Below are 22381 nucleotides of genomic sequence, written 5' to 3'. Positions count from 1 at the left end.
GCATCCCGAGAAGGATTCCGAATGCACCAAGTCTCACAGACTAGCTGCATCTCTCTCACCACTCATAACATGCGTCAAGGAGAGCCTAGGCACATCTACCTTCACTAACATCACATAATCCAGACCCCTTTCTCGAAGACGAGGCTGCATTCCTTCGCCAGCTCACTGCATTGACAAATCTCATCCGCGCCATCGTGAAACACCACCTCTGGCACACGCGTTCAACCACTATCCCCCGCAAAGACGAGTGAAGATGTCGAAAACAACACACATATTGCCTTGTGCTAGTCATTCTCGCCACTGTGCGCTCGCTGGATAACACAACGATCGCATCAAGTTTCTTCTGTTCTGTATCAAGAGTCTAGCGCACATGCTGTTAACAAAAGATTGGAGGGGGCACAGGCAATGAAATTTAAGAGTGAAGAGATTGTCAACAATGCGGAGGATTTGAAGCGAGTGCACCCAACGCGCTTTCACAACAATATCTACATTACACCTGCTCTCCCCCTCCCCAATCCCCTCCAAAAAAGAAAATACCTGCCGAGGTAGAGCCCACCCAAAATCGAATTCAATAAATTGCTTCTTCTTGACCCCATGTCTGTCATACATGTATACCATAAAACCATAGCCAGCCAACCGTCACCAAAGAACCAAAGAACCTCCATTTTTCTTGCCTTTCCCTTTCCAGTTACAGTCGATTTTCCCCAAAAACTCGTATTATCCAGACAGAGAATGCAAAAAGCCGCCGCCGCCGTTGCGTGTTGTGTAGTAGGTCGGGTATCGCCATCAGAGAGCATAGCAATTACAATTCAATCCAAGAACGCCAAATCCCCTCCCTCTGCTTCCAGCTCCAGAGCGCTGTCGTTACTAGTGTAATATCCAAAAATAAGAAAGTCGCGATGAAGCATCCGACTATCGGTCGTAGCCGGTCTATGTGTACGTTTCACACTTCGATTCCATTAGAATGATTCGCCGAGAGATGAGTGTGTCAAGGCGGCGTTGGAGACCGAGACTTCTGCCGTGGCCGACACTATCGGTAGGGGTCATACTCGCCATCGCTGTCGTCCAGATGTTGCTGTTGTGGGTGACCATTCGTCACAGGTGGTGCCGCCGCTGCTGGCGCTGCTTCTGCACCGTCGTCGTTCCACTTTCCTGCCCAGCCGAACCAGCCGCCATTCGGCTTTTTCATCGATGCCTTGCGGACTGGAAGTGTCGCAGGATCGACGGCCTTGGACTCTGCAGCAGGCGGAGGGACTGGTGCATTGAAGGTTGGGACAGGTATTTGCAGGCCGTTGGGGTTGGTCGAGGTTGATGGCGAGGTTGTGTCGTCGTAGAACGAGTTCAGCTCGTCCACGCCATCGAGGTCTTGAAAGTCCGCCTTGTTCGATGGTCGAATGTGAACCGCCTTGACCAATTCGACGACGGCAGCAGTAAGATTGCTGGCAGCAGCGTCGAGTAAAGCGACCGGCGACAAACCATGCGAGGCAGCATGCTGTTTAGTTGCGGTGATGAGGCTGTTGGCAGTACCATTGACTCTCGCCTTGATCTTGTTGACGCTCGGCGCTTGCTGCATGTTGGTCTCTGGGCTGAGCGGCGATGGTGACGGCGTTGGGTAGCCTTCGGTGCGTACGGCAGAGGTAATGGACTGAACACTGATGGCCACGCTCTTGACGCTCTCGAGCATGGCATCTGTGCTTGTCTGTCTGGCGACCTTGAGCAACTCGTCCACGGCCAGCTGGAATCGAGTGACATCGGTATCTCGCACCAGACCACCTTCAGAGATGAGTCCTTCCTGTCGCACCAGACTGCCCGAGTCAAAGCCAGTCTGGAGACCCAGACCCATGGTAGAAGCGCGAAGTGACTTGTTCTGCGCCTTGACTTTGGCATATCGCTGTCGCCACTGGTCGTTCTCCTTCTCCAGCTGCGAGATCTTGGCGGCCATCTTCTCTTCTTGTTCAATGGCCTGGTCGTTCTGTTGACTGAGGTCTCGCATCTCCCGTAGATAGGTTGTAGCTTGTTCCTGTACTTGCTGAGAGATCATCTGCTGTTTTTCGAGCTGAGCTTCGAGTTCTTGTATTCGCTGCTCGAACTCGGCAGGGGTGGCTTGGTTTTGCAGTTGACGCTTCAAACCTTCGTTCTCGGCTTGGTGGGTTTCGAGTTGGGCGTGCAGAAGTTTGAGATCGCCTGCATTTGAAGACTGTCCGCGAAGGTCCTCATTCTCCGCGTGCAAGTCTTCCAGCTGATCTCGCAATGCTTGGATGTTGTGATCGTGCTGTTCCCGAATCTCATCCTCATCCCTCGACTTGGCTTGGAAAGCGGCCAGTTCCTGTTGGAGGTTCTCGTTCAAGGTCTGCGCATCGAGATGCTTCTGTTCCAGCTCTTCTCTCAGCGAAGTCCATTCATTTTCCGCAGCTTCCTTCGCCTCCAGCTTCTCTTTCAACTCGGCGAGTTCGGTTTCTTGCGCCTGGATCTTTTCTTTGTCTTCGGCGCTGCCCTCGGCACTCATGCTGGGTCTTGCGCTGAGTCCAGTACCGACATGATCAAGCCCGAACGCATCCTCGTCGTCATCCATTTCATCGTCCTCAACCATGGTGCCTTTGTTCGGGACGATTGTGTTGCTCTGGAGATGCTTCGGTAGAGGTCGCCCCAACGATCCAGCCTCACTTGGTCTTCTCGATCCGGGCGGCATGCCAGGTCCTGGACCGTACGGACCGGGTGGATAGCCTCGTCCGCGACCAGGACCGGGAGGGCCAGGTGGATAACCGTAGCCTGGACCTGGCGGTGGGCGCATACCACCGCGGCTGGGCGCTCGACTTCGGCCGCTGGCATTGCTCGTTGTGCTTCTTGGTCGGCCCATGTCGCCAGCTATGATTCTGGGTATTCTTCGCTCCAGTTCATAGAACACATCAGTCGCCAGTTGTCTGAACCGTTCGATGGGGAGGGTCGAGAGCTTCTGTCGCGCCTGGTTTCGCTTCGGGTGGAAGTTCTGCTTGGGTAGGAGAAAGCGAGGGACATTCTCCACGCGCTGCATCCGTTCGTCTTCTCTTCGTATTAACTCGTCGTACACATCAGTGCTCAGCTCCATGAACTGTGTGACGGACAGTCGCAGCAGCTTGTCCCGAGCTCTATTCGGCTTGATGTTCCCCTTCTCATCTTGCAGGTGTACTTGGAGATAGCTCTTGAGCGCGGTGTAATGCCTCGACAGTGCGGCTTCACTTTCGTCTTTGAAGTGACTTCTTGAGCTATCGCGGTCGCCAGGCGGCGGTCTGCCCATTCCCATTCGTCCATCGCTGGACATACCGACTGAGCTGGCCGATGATGGTGGGCGATTGCCATTGACGCTGCTGCCGCCTACGGAAGGCCGCGACATATCCGTGGAACTGCTGGGGTGTTGCGATGCGGGAGGAGAGGCTTGCGCGGGTCGCGCAGCGCCATACGGGCCACCAGTATAGGGAGCGTCGTTGGGGGTGCCGCCTGGAGTTCCTCCCAAAGTTTCGTAGCGACCGACAAAAGAGGAATCGTTGCTGCTCATCGAGAGCGGCGAAAAGGGTGGAGCAGGCCGTGACATGAGGGGAGATATTCAATGCGCCGCCCAATGTGGACCATACAGCAGGTGCGTGTGATGCGAATCGCAGTGTCAGGAGGAGGGAGTCGACGAGCAGGCGCGGTGCACTCGTGGGGAGGAGTGACGAGCAGGCGTTCGTCCGGAGATCTGCCCGGTGCGGTCTGGAGCGGGTGGTAGGTGGGTGTATTCTAGATGCAAGGGCGATGCGGGCTCCTCGTATTATCGTGGTCGAATCGTCGAGTCTTTCAGGGGAGTCGGGCGCTTCAGTCTCGGTCTTTGTTGCGGCGGTATGGGACGAAGCGCAGCCTTCCGGGGGGGTGCGTGCGGCGACAGCGATATAGCGAGGGACAGACAATAAACACTACCAGGTAATGACCGTAGGTATATGGGAGATAGGTGGAGGAGGAGATGGGATACGAGGCAGAGTCGATGCTAGCCTGGTGCCGGGGCGGACAGAATACTGGGAGGATAGCGAGAGGATAGGGTGGATGGGCTGGTATGTGCCCCCTTTGCTGGCTGCCGGTTCCTGAACGCTCAGCCTATCACCGGCCTGCGCCATCGATCCCACGGCTGACCACGACTTAGCGCCGCCTGCCATTCCGTTGGGAGACGGCGGCGACGTCCACGCAAAATCTCCGTTTGGGCTCCTCCATCAAAAATTTGCTGTCTTCGCTTAGGGAATTGATTGATTTGATTGATGGGCGTGGGAGGGAGAGACGTTGGCTGCTGAAACGTGAAAGCTCACCTTTCCCGATCCTCAGTGTGAGTCCTGCACCCCTGGACCTTCTTTCCGCCCTGTCGCCGAGTGCCAGGAACACAACACCACGACGATCCACTTTACGCGAACCTGGCGCGTTGGCGCGGCTGATGACAGAACTCTGCCTCATCTCGTGAATGTCTGCTTCCAGGCGGGATCGTCGTTGCGCAATATCTTTTTTCATGTGTGCATCTCCCCATTCGTCTGGACCTGTCTCCGCAAGAAGACATCGCATGACGAGATCGTGGGCGAGGAGCGTTGCGCCGGGTTGTTGCTATTCGTGAACGATGGTCGGCCACGATGGGACCAGCAGCAACGGGCTAGGACGTGAGAGTGAAGGCGATGTTGTTGCTGCTGTTCCGCGGCCGTCCGAAGACTTGTCGCCGCAGAATGGCCGTCCGGCAGAATGCTCACCTCAGCAAGTATCGAACTCAGACGGCTCCTTTCCATCGCCAAGGGATGAGACGGGACATGCTCCAATTCGCAATACCTCAGGAGTCGCCTTCTGGAATGTCAGCATCCCGCCGTCTGACTGGACAGACGAATGTCCAGAATACCTGCAGTATGCGTTCAAGGACCACAAAGACCGCGGCGTTTTGAGCACGCCGGATACCGAGTACCAGCGGCAGAGTTGGGATGAAGTCCGGGAGTTGATCCGTGGGAATCGACTCGACTTGTTCAAGCGGGTACCGAGCCAGCTACGACTGTATAGGGAGTACTGCCAGCAGTTGATACGAGAGCATGGAAGCATCATGAATTTTGTGTTGAAGGAGAGATTGCATTGGGGGGATCTGAACTTCTCGGCCAGTCCGCCTTTCTCCAATGCTGGTATGTCAGAATGAAGACTTGCATCTTTTCATGGCTAATTTGTTAATAGATGACTACATCATCTTATACAACGACTGGCCGTACGGCGTGGACGAACGGATTGTTCATCTCGTCGTGTGGACCAAGTTCGAGCTGCCTGCCGACGCGGCGTCTGAGATTGGTGATATGTCTACAACAACGCGCGAATTCGTCAACGACTTTGTAGAAAAGACGTTTGTGAGTACCTGCGGTCGCGAGAATGTGATTTGGTTCAAGAATTGGAACAGCCTGAAGAGCATCCATGCGGTCGAGCACTTCCACGTGATGCTCTATGATCCCAATGCGGGGTTTGTTCGACGAGTGACGCATGGAGACCGGCCGCTTTTTGAGAAGGTGGTCTCGAGACATGCAAGTTGAGCGCGTGACCTCTCCATCACCATGTCGAGCTGATGAAGGTCGTCAACAATAATGAGGGATTGCTTGCCAAGCACAAGTACTGCCAAGTTGGGAGATTCGCAGCCACCGCTTCTGACGAATGCCGGATTGCTGCGGTACAGGACTACGACAGCATTGCTTTTTGCCTGCTCGTCAGCAGTGGTCGCAGTTGCTCATCCATTGCGAAGACGTGCAGTCAGCACCAAGCTTATCGGCGCAGGACGATGTTGGTATCGTGGCGGCCGTTGAAGGCTTCGCCGATCCGCATGATTGGGATTTTTTCATTCAACCAGACGCTGGAAATAGAACTATGCGCCTCATACGTAGTAGAGATAGATATCATCATGCAGGAAGAAGATGGATCGTAATAGCAGCCCAAACGGGTAGCAGGCCATGCAGCATCGTGTGTCTTGTTGTCAAGCTGCACCGCCATGCAGCCACGACGCAAGAAAAACGTACGATGGCGCGGGCCCGGATCCTCCGACTCCACCGCCAGCAGCAACTCATTACGCGGAGTTTGTTAAACTCCTGCCCAAAGTCACCCGATATTGAAGTAGTTCCGGCCGATTTGGAGTAGGAACTTGATTGATTCAATCATAGTTATGATCCGACTTCATCAATTCATCGCTGCTGTCAAGCCCGAAGAAGAAGAAGAAGAAGAAGAAGAAGAAGATTCGTGTTCCTGCAGCGACAGGGAAAAGATCTGATAAGAAGATTTTATCAATCGTTCATCTCGCAGCGCAGTGGAGCCACATTGAGTTCTGGGGTACAGCATCTGAGGCATGTGATTGGGCGGTTCCTTGCGGCGAAACAGGCCCAAGAGGATATTTTCTCGTGGAGCAGCGAATGCCTCGAGGGCGGTGAATTGACTAGGCACTCACTAACTGTGGCGGCGGCGGGATAACTAACTGGCTGCTGGTCCCTGGTTGGGGTCGTCTTCCCTCTCCATCAATATTTACTTGACTTGACTTGTTGACTCTGCTTTGTTGCTAAAGAACAATTGCAAGCAACGCCTCCCCCGGTTTGCTTGCTTGGAGCGGCGTGACGTCGAGCGGCAGCAGCAACAGCCACACACCACACCACCCTCGACCGCTTCAGCAGTGCTTGCGACATTCAGCGACATCCGACAGCGAGGGGACACAACAGCACAGGCGGGTTGAGGACGAGGAGCTGGAGGCGGGAGAAGTCGACTCCGCGACGGCGACACCACGACATGCGCCTGTGACCGAACAATCCCCCTACGCCCTACTCACCACCACCCACCCCTCTTCACACACCACCGCCGCCGCCATGCTCGGCTCACAGCTCATCCCCACGCGATGGCGGCGCAACTACGACATCACCGACCCCCACAAGCCGGGCTACTACAACCAGCGCATCACCCCCTACCTGCAAAAAGTCTCCCTCAAGGCCTGCACCCACCCGATCAGGACCATCGTGTTTGTCGCCGCCCTCGCCAGCGTCTTCTACGTCGGTCTTCTCGACACGGGTTTCTTCCGCCCATCCCCAGTCTCAGGCAACAAGGTCGATTTCACCGCACTGTCCGCGGGCAGCAGGAGGCTACATTTGGGCCCAGAAACAGCTTGGAAATGGCAGTTGGAGGAGAATGGCGCCAGTGGGAAGGCGGCCAACGCGAAAGAGCAGGACATTGCGCTGGTCACACTCGACTTTCTGGACTCGGGCAACAAATCTCCCAATGCCGCGCCAGTCGCGCAGAGGGTCCCTCTACCAGAGGACAGCCAGGCGGAGTTGCTGCCTTCGAGCGAGAACATCCTCTCACCCATCTCCTCGGACACCATGCTCGCCTTCTCCATGCCGTTTGAGCAAACGCCACGCTTCATGGAACGCGTCAAGGAGATCCCTGCCTCGCCCGCCGGTCTGACGCAAGAAGACGATGGCTCAGACGACGAAGCTGAGCAAAAGATGTGGCTGATGAAGACCGCCAAGACCAATCCCTCCTCCCACGGCATGGTCGAATGGGTGCAGAACTCGTGGAGTGCCTTCCTGGACTTGATCAAGAATGCCGAGACTTTGGATATCGTCATCATGTCTCTGGGATACTTGTCCATGTACTTGACCTTTGCTTCGCTTTTCCTGAGCATGCGCCGGATGGGATCGAACTTCTGGTTGGCGACTATGACCCTCTTCTCCTCGGCATTCGCTTTCCTCTTTGGATTGATGGTGACCCTGAAGTTGGGAGTCCCAGAGAATGTGGTCTTGCTTTCTGAGGGAGTGCCGTTCTTGGTGGTGACAGTCGGCTTTGAGAAGCCCATCATGCTCACCCAGGCTGTCCTCTCAGCCTCCGTCCAGGCCAGGAACGGCAACGGCAATGGCGACGCACCGCTCACCATTCAAAATGCTGTGCAGACTGCAGTGCGCGAGCGTGGTTTTGAAATTGTACGCGACTACACTATTGAGATTCTGATCCTCTGTGCGGGAGCAGCTTCTGGCATTCAAGGTGGACTGCGACAATTCTGCTTCTTGGCCGCTTGGACGCTCTTCTTCGACTGCATCCTGCTTTTCACCTTCTACACCTCCATCCTCACCATCAAACTTGAGATCAACCGCATCAGACGTCACGTCAACCTGCGGAAAGCTCTGGAGGATGATGGTGTCAGCCGACGAGTGGCAGAGAATGTGGCTTCAAGCAACGACTGGCCCAACGGCGATGGCATGTCTCCCAACAGCGAGAACAGCATCTTCGGCAAGAAGGCTCGCGACAGCAGCGTGCCACGCTTCAAGGTGTTGATGGTCACAGGCTTCATCATGATCAACGTGTTGAACATCTGCACCATGCCCTTCCGAGGAACGAGAAACAACGCACCAGTCACGACCGCTGGCCTTTCAAGTGTCGTGACACAGCCACCCATGGATCCCTTCAAAGTTGCTGGCAACGGCCTCGATTTCCTCTTCAGCCAGGCACAGAAGGGCAAGCAACCCATCAGCGTGACGGTCTTCAACCCGATCAAGTACGAGCTGCAATATCCATCCATACACTACTCACAGCGGGGAGAGTCATCAGACTGGGCCATCTTCGACGGCGACTACCGAAGTGGTATGTTCTCTGCGCTGGGCGGTAAGATGGTAGAAAGTCTGCTCAAGAGCTTTGAGGACCCGACTCTGAGCAAGTGGGTGATTAGCGCGCTTGTCTTGAGCTTGGTTCTGAATGGTTACCTCTTCAATGCGGCGAGATGGACTATCAATGAGCCTGAAAGCGAGCCTTCAACCCCGATCAAGGAGCCTGCTGGGAGTGAAAAGTCGAAACAACCACAGGCTAATGGCCATGCGGTTGCACCAATCAAATCTGAACCATCGCCTGAGGAGGTGGCGGAATTGGAGTCCATCATGAACAAGCCTGGGAAACGGACACGAGAGGAATGCGAGGCGATGGTCAAAGCTAAAAAGGCACCGCTTCTCGATGACCACGAAATCGTTGACCTTGCCCTGCGTGGTAAGATACCAGGACATGCGCTGGAGAAGACTCTCGAAGACAAGACTCGTGCAGTCAAGATCCGAAGATCTGTCATTTCAAGGACGCCAGGCACGGCGGACCTCACCGGTAAGCTCGAGAAATCCAAGCTGCCTTACGAACACTTCGACTACGACAGAGTGCATGGCGCATGTTGTGAGAATGTGGTTGGCTACTTGCCATTGCCTCTTGGCGTTGCTGGACCTTTAACAATCGACGGCCGCAGCTACTTCCTTCCAATGGCAACGACCGAGGGTGTGCTTGTTGCCAGTACGAGCAGAGGGTGCAAAGCCATCAACGCTGGTGGAGGTGCCGTTACTGTTCTGACAGCCGACGGCATGACTCGTGGTCCATGTGTTGGATTCGAGACGCTTGCTCGTGCTGCCGCTGCCAAGGTCTGGATCGACAGTCCGGAGGGTCAGAAGGTCATGAAAGATGCCTTCAACTCGACCTCTCGTTTCGCTCGACTACAGCAGCTGAAGACGGCGATTGCTGGGACATACCTCTACATCCGCTTCAAGACGACGACTGGTGACGCCATGGGCATGAACATGATCTCCAAGGGTGTGGAGAATGCTCTCAACGTCATGTCACAAGAAGCCGGCTTCAGCGATATGGCCATCATTTCGGTCTCAGGCAACTTCTGCACAGACAAGAAACCGGCCGCGATCAACTGGATCGATGGACGTGGCAAGAGTGTCGTCGCCGAGGCTATCATCCCCGGCGAAGTCGTCAGGAGCGTGCTGAAGAGTAATGTCGACGCTCTTGTCGAGCTTAACATTGCCAAGAACTTCATGGGGAGTGCCATGGCGGGAAGTATTGGAGGTTTCAATGCCCATGCCGCCAATATCCTCACAGCCATCTTCCTCGCCACGGGTCAGGACCCAGCACAGAACGTGGAGAGCAGTAATTGTATTACTGTGATGAAGAAGTAAGTTGAACTCATCTCTGTAAGCAACGTTCAATTTACTGACTTACTTCACAGTCTCAACGGCAACCTCCAAATCTCCGTCTCCATGCCCTGCATCGAAGTCGGCACCATCGGCGGCGGAACTGTCCTCGAACCCCAAGCCGCCATGCTGGACCTACTCGGTGTGCGAGGACCTCACCCAACAAGCCCCGGCGCCAACGCCCAACAACTCGCCCGCATCATCGGCGCCGCTGTCCTCGCAGGTGAACTGTCCCTCTGCTCAGCACTCGCCGCAGGTCACCTCGTGCAAGCACACATGAGCCACAACCGTTCAGCCGCGCCTTCTGCGGCGCCCAGCAGACCGCAGAGTCCTGGGCCCAAGAGCCCCTCCACGCCCGTGAGGTTGGCCATGACGAGTATTGTAGATAGTGCGAAGGAGAAGACTGGTGCTCCGAAATAGTAGTAAGAACTTGCATAGACAGACAGACAGTTGATGTATCAGCATAGCGAGGCGTTTTCCCTGTTTTTCGAGCCCGAGACAGAGACAACGTCTGCAGCCAATAGGCCTCGGGGGCCGAATCCGTGTTTCGACAGAAAGAATTCGTTTTTTATATACCATTTTTTGGCGCTAGAGAGAAAGGCGCGCCGCGAGGGAAAGAGAACGCTTTATTGTACATACTGCCACCATCGTTGTACTCGACAGTGCTTTTCTGTTCGTCCTCCTCGCATCTCAAAAGGTATGTTCGAAAGATCCAACGGATTTCCAGGGGCAAAGACGGCCACCCTGCTTGACTTTCCCTGCCCTAGAGCACGTATGCTTCCACTGCTGGAAACGGAAGTTTGTGGGTCTGGATAGTGGATCAGATTCGCTCGCGGTGTGGACACTGTTTGATGATGGATGGGCTTGAAGGCGGGTTGTAGGTGATGGTCGATGCTGAAGGGGAGGGGACGGCGAGGTGTATAAAAGACGGCGAAGGAGCGCTGTCAGGCAGGAGGGAGAGTGAGCGCAGGAAACCTGCATGAGATATTGAGCATCTGCAGAACTGAACAAACCTCGAAAGGACTCTTTCACTCATCAGGTACAAGCCACGAACCCCTTTTCCTCTCTCCCGCCATCTCTCTCTACTGACCTCCCTCTACCAGACGCCACCCTCCACGCTCCAAGATGCACGGCCCAACCCTCCTCTTCGCCCTCCTCTCCCTCACCGTAGGCTTCACCAGCGGCTCTCCCACGCCAGCGCTGAACGAAAAGCATCTGCCACAGGAGACGTCCATTCCAACCTCCTCCATTGACGAGCTGCCTCCTATTGAGTTCCCACCGATTACGGAGACGGTTGTGCCGACGGTTGTACCGACTTCTGTGCCGAGTTTGAGGGCGGGTTGAGATGGATGTATCTTAGGGAGCTGGAGTGTTGAGGTGAGATAGGTCTTTTGGGGGTTTGGAGGAAGGCTTGAGGGGTGGAGAGATGGAATTTTGAGGTGTGTGGAGACTAATCGTTGGTATTTGTTGCAAAAATAGTAGAATAGTCGTATAGCACGACCGTCCTCGCGTGGTGACAAGATCGGAGCGTTCATTCACTTACTACGATTGAGTTCACTAGCGTCGAGCTTCAAAATCAAGTGGGCTTGGATTGTGGCACGAACACTTTTGTCCTCGTCTTCTATCAACGACGTCAGCAGATCATGCACAAGACTATCCAATACCTCCCCAAGCCCAATCCACACTCTATCCAACTCACAACAAAATCGTCCCCCCATGACTCCGAATAATACTCCCAGAAACATTCCAATCCCTCAAAACATACAAATACGCCTCCACCACATCCCCCACCTCACCCACCCTCCCCGTCGTCATCTTACTCTCAAACCTCGCCCTCACCTCCTCATACAGTCCCGCCTCCTTGGTCCCACCCCACAGCTCCGTCTCAACAGGCCCCAGTCCAATCGCATTCACCCTCACCGGCGCGAGATCCACCGCCAGTCTCCGCGCCATGCTCTCAATCCCGCCGAGGTACGCCTGCGCGACGGACCAGTTCTTCATCAAGTGGTGCGGGACGCCGCCGGTTGTTAGAGTGAATGAGCTGCCCGAGGTGGGACGGAGGTTTTGGCGGAGATGCTGTGCGACGACTAAGGGGGCGAAGAAGCGCACGATGCCGGCTTGTTGGATCTGTGGGAGGGAGAAGGCTTCGAGGGGTTTGATGGGGAGGGCGTCGCCGGCGGTGAAGACGACGTGGTCGAGTTGGTTGGGGCCTCCTAGATGCGTGGCGATTTCTGCGAATAGAGATGTGATTTGCTCCGTCAGGGTTTCGAAGTTTCCGAGGTCGCAAGGAATCCCGATGATGGCGGCGTCGTCGTCGTCGTCTCGGGTATGGGGATGTAAAGAGCGAAGGCGATCGATGGCTTGGGAGATTCGCTGTGCTGAGGAGGATGAGATAATGACATGGCCACCGAATTCGAGCACGGCGGAGGCCAGACCGACGCCTATCCCTATGCTGCCTCCTATGATGAGGACGCGGGAGCCTTTGAGCTTGTCGGAATGGTTTCGCGGTGGAGGCATTGTTGTTCGAGCACGGCTTAACAGACTGAATGGATGGGCGTGGAAGATGCTTCAGGGGACTTGAAAGGCAATCGTTCTCATAAAGGTGCTGGCGGGCTTATTGTAGTCGGTTTAAATGCAGGAGATGTAGTCATCTCTGAACTGGAGACCTATACAACCCTAGATGTAGGTCAGTGCTCAGAAAGTCTTAGAAACCGTACTTTACGGAGACCAAGTATAGCCGGTTAGGAGTCTTAACGCACCTCATTGCAAATCAAGGCAACTTGAGGAAAGTATTACTGCCAATAATCTGTCTGAGAGCTACGCGAGCAACGCACCTCCATTAGTATACACACTCCCGCCAGTCATATTCTTGTCCTTCATCAAATACAAGTAAGCCTCCACCACGTCCTGCACATCCGCAATCTGGCTCGTGACAGTAGCACGCGCCAGACTACGCTTCAAGTCGTCCACATCAGCTGTCTCTCGGTGTGAATACCACCTCTCAGTGTCTACGGGCCCTGGCCCTACCAGGTTGACTCGAACAGGAGCTAGATCTCGCGCCAAGGCTCTCGTCATGCCCTCGAGGCCTGAGAGATAGGACATCATAATGGCCCAGCCTTTGCGAGGTCGTTGGTGTAAGCCACCGGTGGTTATGGTGAAGGAGGAGGCCGTACTTTGGGTCATCGCCCTGGATAAGTGCTGGGCTACCAGTAAAGGGCCGAAGAAACGGACCATTCCAGCCTTCTGTATCTCCGCGAGCTTAAACTCTTCGATGTTTCCAAGCGTGATATCATCTCCCGCCGTGTAAACAACGTGGTCCAAAATCACTCCTTTGGCAGCTATCGTGTCGAAAAGACCTTGGACTTGCGTTTCGACCTTTTCTGCGCTGCTCAGGTCGCACACAATGCCTTCTAGGCGTCCCTCGGCAAGGGGAAATTTCGAAAGGAGCCTTTGTACGGCGTTGGAGATGTGGTGCGGTTGGGAAGAACATAGAAAGACGTAGGCGCCATGTTGTAGCAGTGCCTCGCATACGCCGAACCCGATTCCAGAAGAGCCGCCGATGACCAGAGCGCGGGCATCTTGCAGCTTGCAGTGAGATCTGGAGAAGGTTGTGGGTGCCATTGATGCAGGTGTATGAGCAGGTGCTGCCATAGTGTCCCAGGTGCTGACAACAGATTTATACCCTTCTTGGTACTCGTGATTAGGTATCGCTACCGTAGTTTTAACCGGCCAAGCAAACACGTTATTGCTCATTCATGGCATCGAACATAGATTGAAGAACCACTTGCCGTTGTTCACCGTCGGTCAACGCACCATCGATCTGAGCCATCAACGCTGATCGACTATGAGAAGAGGGCTAGATTGAACATGTTACTGACTGGTTCAAGCTTTTGATGGAGAGTGACCTGCATTGGCGTCCGAGCGCACGGACACATGGTTAGGGCTGCAAAGGCCGAGTGAATGTGTAGGTCGTTTCGTCCGCGCTCAGGATGCAGGCAGAGTCGTTATATCCGGCTACCCGCAGCAAAGTAGCGTGAGTCAACCAAATAGGTTCAACAATGGAGTCCAGATTATCAACCGTTAAGAGTCATCGTGGACCAGATGCTTTCCCAAGTCAATTCAAATTTTGTCGTGCAATCTTCGTCGTGCTTTTGAGACGATCTTAACCTGTGAATGTTGTTTGGTCATGTCCCTAGATGCCTTGCTCAGCGATGCGAACAATCCTTCTTACCACAAGTACACCTATAGCGATATCTCTACCACAACCCATCTCATACGATATTGCCACCGTTTCGTGTCTCTCATGAATGCCAGACCCCTCGACAGGACTTTGGTCGCCAACGAGCCCTCCGACTCCTTCATCGCCCTGATCGACAACCTACCAGTGGCAAGCACACTTGAAGAGCACTTCAACAATCTTTCGGTGGTTTACAATGCCTTCCCTGATGTCAGGGTAGATGTGGTCGACATCTCCTGTGTCATGGACGATCAAACAAAAGGGAGAGCCTCGGCGTTCATGCTCCTTGAGATTCGAGGGTATCCAAAAACCCTTGTCCGTCAGGTCATGGCAGTTCTACACTTCCGGAGGAGAGAGGACGGATGGAGATGTTTCCAATATGCCGGTATGAGAGGCCAGATCTTCTGAGGCTCGTGGGGAGAATGATATACACCGACACCTGGCGATGGAAGGCCGAACACCTGGAGTTCGACGATGGTCTGTGGTCCTTGCTGATCCTGATGAAAGATGTAGTGGTCGCTAGCACGATGGGCGATCATGACTGCTGAACGTACGACGATTGTGAGAACGCTAGGTCCAACTCATCCGAAATCTCTCTTGGAACGAGTCATTCCCACGCCTCTTTCCGAATGAACCGCTGCTGTCCGAGACGCCCAATAAGGGACTAGAAGGTCGAAATGTCGATCCGATCGAACTCGTCACGAATATTGTGTCCGTCGTCGTGCTCTCAAATTCCATGATCGCTGCGAGACAAGGGAATCAAAACACCAGAGATCGTGGTGTGCGGACGATCATCGAAGGCCTTGCGCGGAGAACACATCAGCATAGAGTGCCAAAGACACAAGAATATACCTGAGCTCAAGTTGGTACTCTGCAAGCCCCATAACTGGCAAGGGAACGACCAGCAAGACGTCCAGGAAGATCCATCTTAGAGTTCCCAGGTCGACACCTCAACTTCAGCATCTCCGGCGCGGCGATCTTAGGCGAGAGCCTACCAACAGCCTCTTTCGTAGCTGGGCGAAAAGCATAGCAACCAAAGCGGCTAGGAAATGTACCTCACACATGTGCGAAGGTGTGGCGTCTGGAGCAGAACCATGGAGTCCCGGGTCGACGGCACGGCCAGCTGCGCGGAATGAACAGTAGACCAGGTCGCTGGTGCATACAAGCTTATGATCTTGACTGTATGCCTAGACACACGTCTGGAGCTTATAGGTGAGATAGCAGATACCCGTTCCTATGGACCTAGGCTTGCGGTCAGCTCCGATGAGAGCGCTTGCGGGTTCCCATGTTGTGGAGTGACAGTGGACGCACTGTACTCGTGTTGTCTCTGCTTTCGTTTGGTCTTAGGATAGTCTTCCCATTAATAGAGCAGCCTTCATGGTCAGGTGTGGGCATTGCTGATGTTGCTGATCGGATAGAGTCAGCATCTCAAGGAGAAGTTTTGGGACAATTTATCCGAGCCCGCGCAACGGATCAGAGTCCGCATTGGGCGCAAGCTCCATTCACCCACCACCAAATTTCTGTCAACCAGCCGCCCCTGATTGGCTGCAGTCTTATCTCTGCTGAACCTGCAGAACACACGCTCCTTCGTTCTTCGCAGCGTTCTCGCCTACAACCACTCATCTGGGTCATGTAATCGACGGCACCAGACAGGCCGAGAACAGGGGCTGGGGGAGAAGACAATTGGTGAATGGCCAAGCTGCCGAGCAAAGTGCTTCGCAACGATAAGCCTTGTCGCTGGACTGGGATCCTGGTGACGACCCGGGTGGGTACGTATTCCGTACAGCGACCGTCGGTACGTCCTCGTGGCGGTTCGCCGTCCAGCGTCCTTCCAGAATGTCGCCTCTTACCGACACAGGCATGGCACCCGTCGTGCCGTTATCAGCGGGCGTGGTGATTTCTTCGGCCATGTGCGCGTGGGTGGGACGCACTACATATGTGTCGCGTGTGCGGGCTGCTTGAACAGATTTCTTGTTTCGTGACTGTGTCGTTTCCCACTACCCAGCAGCCTTACGCTCTCCCCATTGCGCCGGAGTAAACTTCTTCGTGAAGCCGGCTCGACCCCAGCACCCAGCATTCGCTCACTTGGGTAACACAAAACCGGATTAATCTTCTTCGTGAAGCCGGTTCCACCAGCAGGCCAAGATGCCGTACGAGTACCCGGACGTCGAGAAGAATGGAGGGGTGGTGAATGCTGGCAGCAGCAGTAACAGCGGCGAGTACGAGAAGCGGAATGCACATATCGTCCATGAAGATGGCGCTGTCCCAGGCGAGAGCTTCGAGTATGGCAACGGATGGTATGCGAAGATCCAAAGGCTAGCGGGCAAGTTCCATGTCGAGCAGAGAGGTATCGAGAGAGTGCCAGAGGACGAGCGGACGGATACTGGTGTCAAGGCGTTGCTGAACGTCTCGACGATGGTGAGATTATAATTTCCACCGTGAAAGAACATTACTAACCCTCGATTCCAGTGGTTCTCCGCCAACATGGTCGTCTCGTCCTTCGCCATCGGTATCCTGGCCAAAGAGCTCTTCTACCTTGGAGTCGCAGACGCCATGCTCATCTGCCTCTTCTTCAACCTGATCGGTGTCATGACTGTCTGCTTCTTCTCAACGTTCGGCCCACGATTCGGCTTGCGCCAAATGGTCCTGTCTCGATTCTGGTTTGGCTGGTGGGGAGTGAAGCTCATCGCCATCTTCAACGTCCTGGCATGTATCGGCTGGTCGTCTGTCAACTCCATCGTCGGCGCGCAACTCATCAACGCCGTAAATAGCGACGTCCCTGGCTTCGCCGGTATTCTGATCATCGCCTTCTGCACCATGTTCGTTTGCTTCTTTGGCTACAAGATCGTCCATGCGTATGAGTTCTGGTCCTGGCTGCCAGCGACGATCATCTTCCTCATCGTGCTCGGCGTGTTTGCCCACAGCGGCGACTTCGTCAATATCCCCATGGGTGTAGGCAAGTCTGAGCTCGGTGGATGCCTTTCCTTCGGCGCCACAGTCTACGGCTTCGCCACGGGCTGGACCTCGTACGCCGCAGACTACACAGTCTACCACCCAGCCAATCAGTCCCGCCGCAAGGTCTTCTTCGCGACGTGGATCGGCCTCATCATCCCCCTGCTCTTCACTGAGATGCTCGGCATCGCCATCATGTCCGCCACAGACATCGACGGCGGCAACAACCGCTACCAGACCGGCTACGAGGCCTCAGGAACCGGTGGTCTCCTCGGCGCAGTCCTCATCTACCACCTCGGCACCTTCGGCAAGTTCTGCCTCGTCGTCCTCGCCCTGACCATCATCGCCAACAACTGCCCCAACATCTACTCCGTCGCTTTGACCGTACAAGTCCTCTCCCGCTACACCGCCCGTGTGCCTCGATTCATCTGGACCGCCATCGGCACAGGGGTCTACATTGCCATCGCCATCCCAGGCTACTCGCACTTCGAGACGGTCCTCGAAAACTTCATGAACTTCATCGGGTACTGGCTCGCCATCTACAGCGGCATCTCCCTGACCGACCACTTCTACTTCAGACGTGGCTTCTCCGGCTACAATCCCGAGGATTACGACAAGCCGGGCAAACTGCCACCAGGTATCGCCGCCGTCGCCGCTTTCTGCTGTGGTGTCGCAGGAATGGTGACAGGCATGAGCCAGACCTGGTTCGTTGGTCCCATCGCGCTACATGCTGGCGAGGCGCCCTACGGTGGCGATGTCGGGTTCGAACTTGGATTCGCCTTCTCGGCAGTGGGCTATCTCGTTCTGAGAACCCTCGAGTTGAAGTATTTCCATCGGTAGAAACGTCGTGCGGGAATGGGCCTCGGTGTTGTTTTGAAATTTTGATTGTATAGGATGTATTATGATTCCCTCGCTTCGCGCATTTTGAGAGGAAAAGCGGCATATGTCGAGCGGTTAGCGCCATGGGTCTGCTGTGAATATGAATGATGATGTGAACTCTTCAAGGATGGCATTCTCCTCTCTGTTGTCTTCCTGCGTGAGTAATTAGTGTGGTGGTGAGAGTGCTTGGAAGGACATACCACAGGCCGACCGACTCGCACGCTTTCCGCAATAGGCAGGAACGACGACGAACATGTGGCATGCGGGAGTAAAGTGAAACCATCGGCCGCACACACTTACGAGGTGAGGTCAATTGGGCATGCTTTTTGAAAGCGCGGCGATTGGGTTGAACTGGATAGACTTCTAGCGATACAAACTCAAGTGGCAGTAACTGTGACTTCATGTTGACTGCACTTGGCGGAATTGTGCACATGGCGAGGATCATGGGAGGCGTGAAAAGCGAAATGATAGTGCAAACGCGCAAGATGCCAGTGCTTATGCCTGACATTGGCCCACGTCCCATATGGTAGTCTGGCTGCTCACGAGTGCGCAGGCATCGCCATCGTGACCAACCCGTCTTGGGACGTATGCTCCCGCCCAGCGCCAAGGCACTGCGCTGCTTTGGAATATCAACATCTCTGTCTGCCCTGCAAATCCAGCTTTGCCGGCCTTCAGATCATCGGAAGCGCCAAAGCACTGACGAGATTGGCGTTCGTCTCAGCGCCGCCGCACCATCGCAATGCATACCTGCTTGGACGCAGCATCACCACTTCATTCTCTTGACCGGGCTCGTCCTCGTCCAACAGTTTGTACTTATCCCAGAACTCTACTAGGCCATTCCAGGACATCGCAGCCGGCAGCCAGCTCTCTAATATCTCACGCATCCTCTTCTTTACGCTCTTGAAAGCGTCCGACCGTGTCTGCATGGATGAAGTCAAGCGGAAGTCGTACTAGGTCCAGAAGTTCCTCACATGTTCGACGACTGCAGCTTCGATGAATTGATGTGATGGAACAGACATTCGGTCGTATTCGGAGAAGCAGCTCTCGGTGATGAGTCTCGCAGACATGAGATGGACGCGAGGGAAACGTTCGGTAATGATGCGGTAGGTCTGGTGGCAGATCAGGCGGCGATCAGGGCGAAGGTTGGACCAGACTGATGGACTGGGCCCGTCGCGATGGGCAAGCGCTTCGTGGAAGACGGGGCTGGGCACGATGTACCCGACAAACATGTTGCGCCAGTGGTCCTATTCAAACGCATGAGCAGGCGGCATGGGAGTGATCGAGGCAGTTCTGCTTACCCAGACTTCGTAGAGAATGCGGCCTCTTGCAAGTGTCATCTCGCGAGCATATTGCAAAGATGGCAGCGGGTAGTCATCGGCGGCGAAGTATCTGTAACCAGCCTGCGGCACCATGGTGTCCGCGTCGACACGAACGACATCGCGATACTCTGAATAGATGAAATCTGCCATGACCAATGCTCCAAGTGGTCGCGTTGTCGAGAAAGCCGCATGAGTTCAAAACCGTACTCAAGGAACCATTGTGGGTAATTTCGATGTCTTTAGACAATGAAAGACTGCAAAAGTCAACGCAGTCGTCGTTTGTCCTTTGTCTCACCCGACTCGCATGAGGCAGGGATTCTGTCTCGCCAATGTTGCCAGCGTTGTTCTTTGTTTGCATCCGACACCTTCCAAAGTCTGTCATTAACATCTTCAAAATGCGATATGAGTATCATCCAGGTACCGCTTGTGTAAGCTGTAGATCGTCCTCGACGAAGTTTTCCAGCTGCGTCAGCGTGAATCCAAGTTCTGGAGAGCAGTACAAAGACGAAGCCGGCAAGAAGGGACCTCTAATCGCATTCTGCGTTCTCATCTTGTTCTGCACACGTTTTGCAGGAAGCGACGGTGGTGGCATCGCTTTTTTCGCAGCTTTCATGGGAAGGTTGTGGGACGTCTTTGCAGATTGTGCGTTCGCCTCAGTCGTCCGCCCTGCAAGTCTCGGTGGATCGAGTTCATCCAGGTCTTCGGCAGTTAGATCAAAGTCTTCAGAGCTGAAAGATCCTGCCTTGGGCTCAGGAGTCTGTTGTTCGTTCGGGCTGTTGCTGTTGAGCTCGCGAGCGACTTGAGTGCTGCTTTCGAGGTCGTCCCAAAAGTTGCTGAGATCTTGATCAATGATAGGGGTGGGTTCTGTATTTGAGCGCTTCAGTATTGCAGGTTGTGGCCGAGGGGGCGGAGGCATCAACATAGAGTCTGATTCAGGGACTTGTTTTGGCTGGGGCTGTGACTTGTTCGAGTTGGCCGTTTCCAGGGCTTCAAGCAGCTCCTCATCGTCCAGACCATCGTCTTCGTACACATCGTCCTGAGCGGTATATTGCACCTTGCCACTCGTCGCTTCAGCCATTGGTTTGCCGAAGAAGGCGCCCAAATGAAACTGGCTCGCCTTGAACCCGAACTTGTCGCATCTTCTCTGGCTCAAGAGCTGGCTCTTCTCTCGCTCAGCTTTGTCCCTCTTCCCCTGCTCTGACCGCTTCCTCACGGCTTCGGCTCTTCGTTTCTCTGCCTCTTTCGAGCGTTCTGCACGCTCTTCCAGCTCGATGGCGCGCACAAGTTGGCGTTGTTCGGCGTCGCTGAGCGAGGGCCGGCCCCGAGCCTTGAAGGACGCTTTTGCTTGCTTGGTTGTCTGCGCCTTGCAGATGGCCGGCATCCTCACATCACATGCTGCTCGGCGTGTCCGTTTCGCCCATCAGTGGGATTGCAATGCGTGGCATCCTCGTTGCGTGAGACGCGATGTTGACGTCCCGCCTTCCCCGCAAAGCTTGGCTTTCGGACGATGGGGGGCTGCACTGCAAAATCATTCACTCACCTCTAACTTTCCACAAGCGCTCTCGATACGGCAGTAACTGAGAACGACATCAACATGTCCCAAGACTAACTGCATGCTCCACTTTCAGGACTACTCTGGGCAGACCAGCGCGGTCATGTTCTAGGACAAGGCACCAACCCTGCTACATCATTGGTTTTCTGTCAAGCCCGAAGCTTCCAATACTTCGCTATTTTGAATGTGGCCAAGGTCCCAATTCGAGCCATATGTGGATAACCGCCTTTCTTGCAAGACAAATCTCTCGATAAGTTTCATAGCCTACTGCCAAGCTGGTGAAGTCTGGGACATCCCTGGAGGCACCGGCAGCATTGGGCGGGCTCTGCCGCTTGTTGGTTGACTGTCACCCCTTGCCTGATGGACTCTCCAATCTGGGATCAACCACACATTTCACATCTGTCAAGAGACATGAATGCGTCATATCCATAGCATCAATTTCCCAGGTCCATGAATTTGACAATGGTCTGGCTTTTCCGGTAGAGGATCTTTCATTCCCAAAGACCGGTCTCGGAATTGTCGGATGAAATTGACTTCCTCTTCGCATCGAGACGTATCGCCTGCTTCTAAGAGACTTTCGGCTCACCCGTCCTGCCCAACAAGGACCTGGGTAGACCCTGCCAAAGCTAAAGCTACCGCGTCCACGGGACACTTTTGCAACATCTTCGACACCAACGTGTACCGAGGCAATACGAAGTCGCAGAATGCTATGCATTAATCGAAGGAACGAGAGTGCTTGACTGTTGAAGAAGTTCTACGACAGAGGTTGCCTCTCAAGACTCATCTTTGGCAAGGCAGCAAAGATTACCAGGCTCGAGTCCAGAGTCGATCAATATCAAACAGTTGCAACGACGTTCTGTCCAGGGCAGTTCGAGTCTCTTCGCCAGGTGAGATTCAACAGACGATCCATTCCGCAATGTCTAAAAGCTCGAGGTCTCCCTATGGGAGATACCGAAGAGCGTTGAAAACAGCGAGACTGAAAGGCTCTCCTGACGTCGTGGCACTTGGCAGCCAACAAACGCTACTATCTTCTCCAGGGCTGCCAGCTTGGTGATCGTTGCCTTCTCGTACCTGAACGAGCGAGGATCTCCTGAAGACTGGTCTCCAGGGCTGAAGAACGAGAGTGCTTTTTCGTTCTCGCCTATCAATCGGTCTGACCCCTGAGTCACTGTCTTCGCGTCGTTCGAAGAGCATATCCCGCTGAACGCCGCTCGATTGCCATCATAGTAGGCACCAGGTTCTGGGCATTCTCCTCCTGCTGCTTTCCTACCAAAGCGCTCGGGTGTCCCAACTGTGCTGCTGGAACTGGTGCGTGATGTTCCACGAAGCTGCAACGCCCCCACGCGTCCACCACCAATTGGAGCTTCAAGGACAGGCCTTGAGTCGTGGAGAAGCTGATCGCCGCCTTGAACAAGGTGCTGGGAGTCTTGATGGGAATCGACGAAGGACGGGGAGAACG

General features: G+C 54.5%; 8 protein-coding genes across 8 annotated transcripts; 3 read left to right on the top strand and 5 right to left on the bottom strand.

Annotated features, from left to right (window-relative positions):
- Nucleotides 1-1030: 1030 nt before the first annotated feature.
- M409DRAFT_65538 (uncharacterized protein) lies at nucleotides 1031-3568 on the bottom strand (the record flags this gene model as incomplete). The annotated part of the gene is made up of 1 exon (XM_033816558.1): nucleotides 1031-3568. One exon carries the CDS (start codon nucleotides 3566-3568, stop codon nucleotides 1031-1033), a length of 2538 nt encoding a protein of 845 aa, XP_033669553.1.
- A 1041-nt stretch (nucleotides 3569-4609) lies between these two features.
- M409DRAFT_65537 (uncharacterized protein) lies at nucleotides 4610-5546 on the top strand (the record flags this gene model as incomplete). The annotated part of the gene is made up of 3 exons (XM_033816557.1): nucleotides 4610-4649; nucleotides 4818-5129; nucleotides 5200-5546. 3 exons carry the CDS (start codon nucleotides 4610-4612, stop codon nucleotides 5544-5546), a joined length of 699 nt encoding a protein of 232 aa, XP_033669552.1.
- Nucleotides 5547-6854: 1308 nt separating this feature from the next.
- M409DRAFT_65536 (uncharacterized protein) lies at nucleotides 6855-10403 on the top strand (the record flags this gene model as incomplete). The annotated part of the gene is made up of 2 exons (XM_033816556.1): nucleotides 6855-9964; nucleotides 10019-10403. 2 exons carry the CDS (start codon nucleotides 6855-6857, stop codon nucleotides 10401-10403), a joined length of 3495 nt encoding a protein of 1164 aa, XP_033669551.1.
- A 1275-nt stretch (nucleotides 10404-11678) lies between these two features.
- Nucleotides 11679-12500, bottom strand: M409DRAFT_53298 (uncharacterized protein; the record flags this gene model as incomplete). Its single annotated transcript, XM_033812332.1, has 1 exon — nucleotides 11679-12500. The coding sequence occupies one exon, from the start codon at nucleotides 12498-12500 to the stop codon at nucleotides 11679-11681; it is 822 nt and encodes a 273-aa protein (XP_033669550.1).
- A 300-nt stretch (nucleotides 12501-12800) lies between these two features.
- M409DRAFT_65535 (uncharacterized protein) lies at nucleotides 12801-13604 on the bottom strand (the record flags this gene model as incomplete). Its single annotated transcript, XM_033816555.1, has 1 exon — nucleotides 12801-13604. The coding sequence occupies one exon, from the start codon at nucleotides 13602-13604 to the stop codon at nucleotides 12801-12803; it is 804 nt and encodes a 267-aa protein (XP_033669549.1).
- Nucleotides 13605-16365: 2761 nt separating this feature from the next.
- On the top strand, nucleotides 16366-18012 carry M409DRAFT_53296 (uncharacterized protein; the record flags this gene model as incomplete). The annotated part of the gene is made up of 2 exons (XM_033812331.1): nucleotides 16366-16638; nucleotides 16690-18012. The coding sequence occupies 2 exons, from the start codon at nucleotides 16366-16368 to the stop codon at nucleotides 18010-18012; spliced, it is 1596 nt and encodes a 531-aa protein (XP_033669548.1).
- Nucleotides 18013-19001: 989 nt separating this feature from the next.
- M409DRAFT_21400 (uncharacterized protein) lies at nucleotides 19002-19520 on the bottom strand (the record flags this gene model as incomplete). Its single annotated transcript, XM_033805844.1, has 2 exons — nucleotides 19002-19295; nucleotides 19350-19520. The coding sequence occupies 2 exons, from the start codon at nucleotides 19518-19520 to the stop codon at nucleotides 19002-19004; spliced, it is 465 nt and encodes a 154-aa protein (XP_033669547.1).
- Nucleotides 19521-19779: 259 nt separating this feature from the next.
- Nucleotides 19780-20751, bottom strand: M409DRAFT_53294 (uncharacterized protein; the record flags this gene model as incomplete). Its single annotated transcript, XM_033812330.1, has 1 exon — nucleotides 19780-20751. The coding sequence occupies one exon, from the start codon at nucleotides 20749-20751 to the stop codon at nucleotides 19780-19782; it is 972 nt and encodes a 323-aa protein (XP_033669546.1).
- Between the last annotated feature and the right edge of the window lie 1630 nt (nucleotides 20752-22381).

This window comes from Zasmidium cellare, assembly GCF_010093935.1.
Source record: "Zasmidium cellare ATCC 36951 unplaced genomic scaffold M409scaffold_12, whole genome shotgun sequence".
Lineage (NCBI taxonomy): Eukaryota > Fungi > Ascomycota > Dothideomycetes > Mycosphaerellales > Mycosphaerellaceae > Zasmidium > Zasmidium cellare.
The sequence above is the reverse complement of the archived record's forward strand: the minus strand, read 5'-3'. Positions and strand labels throughout refer to the sequence as shown.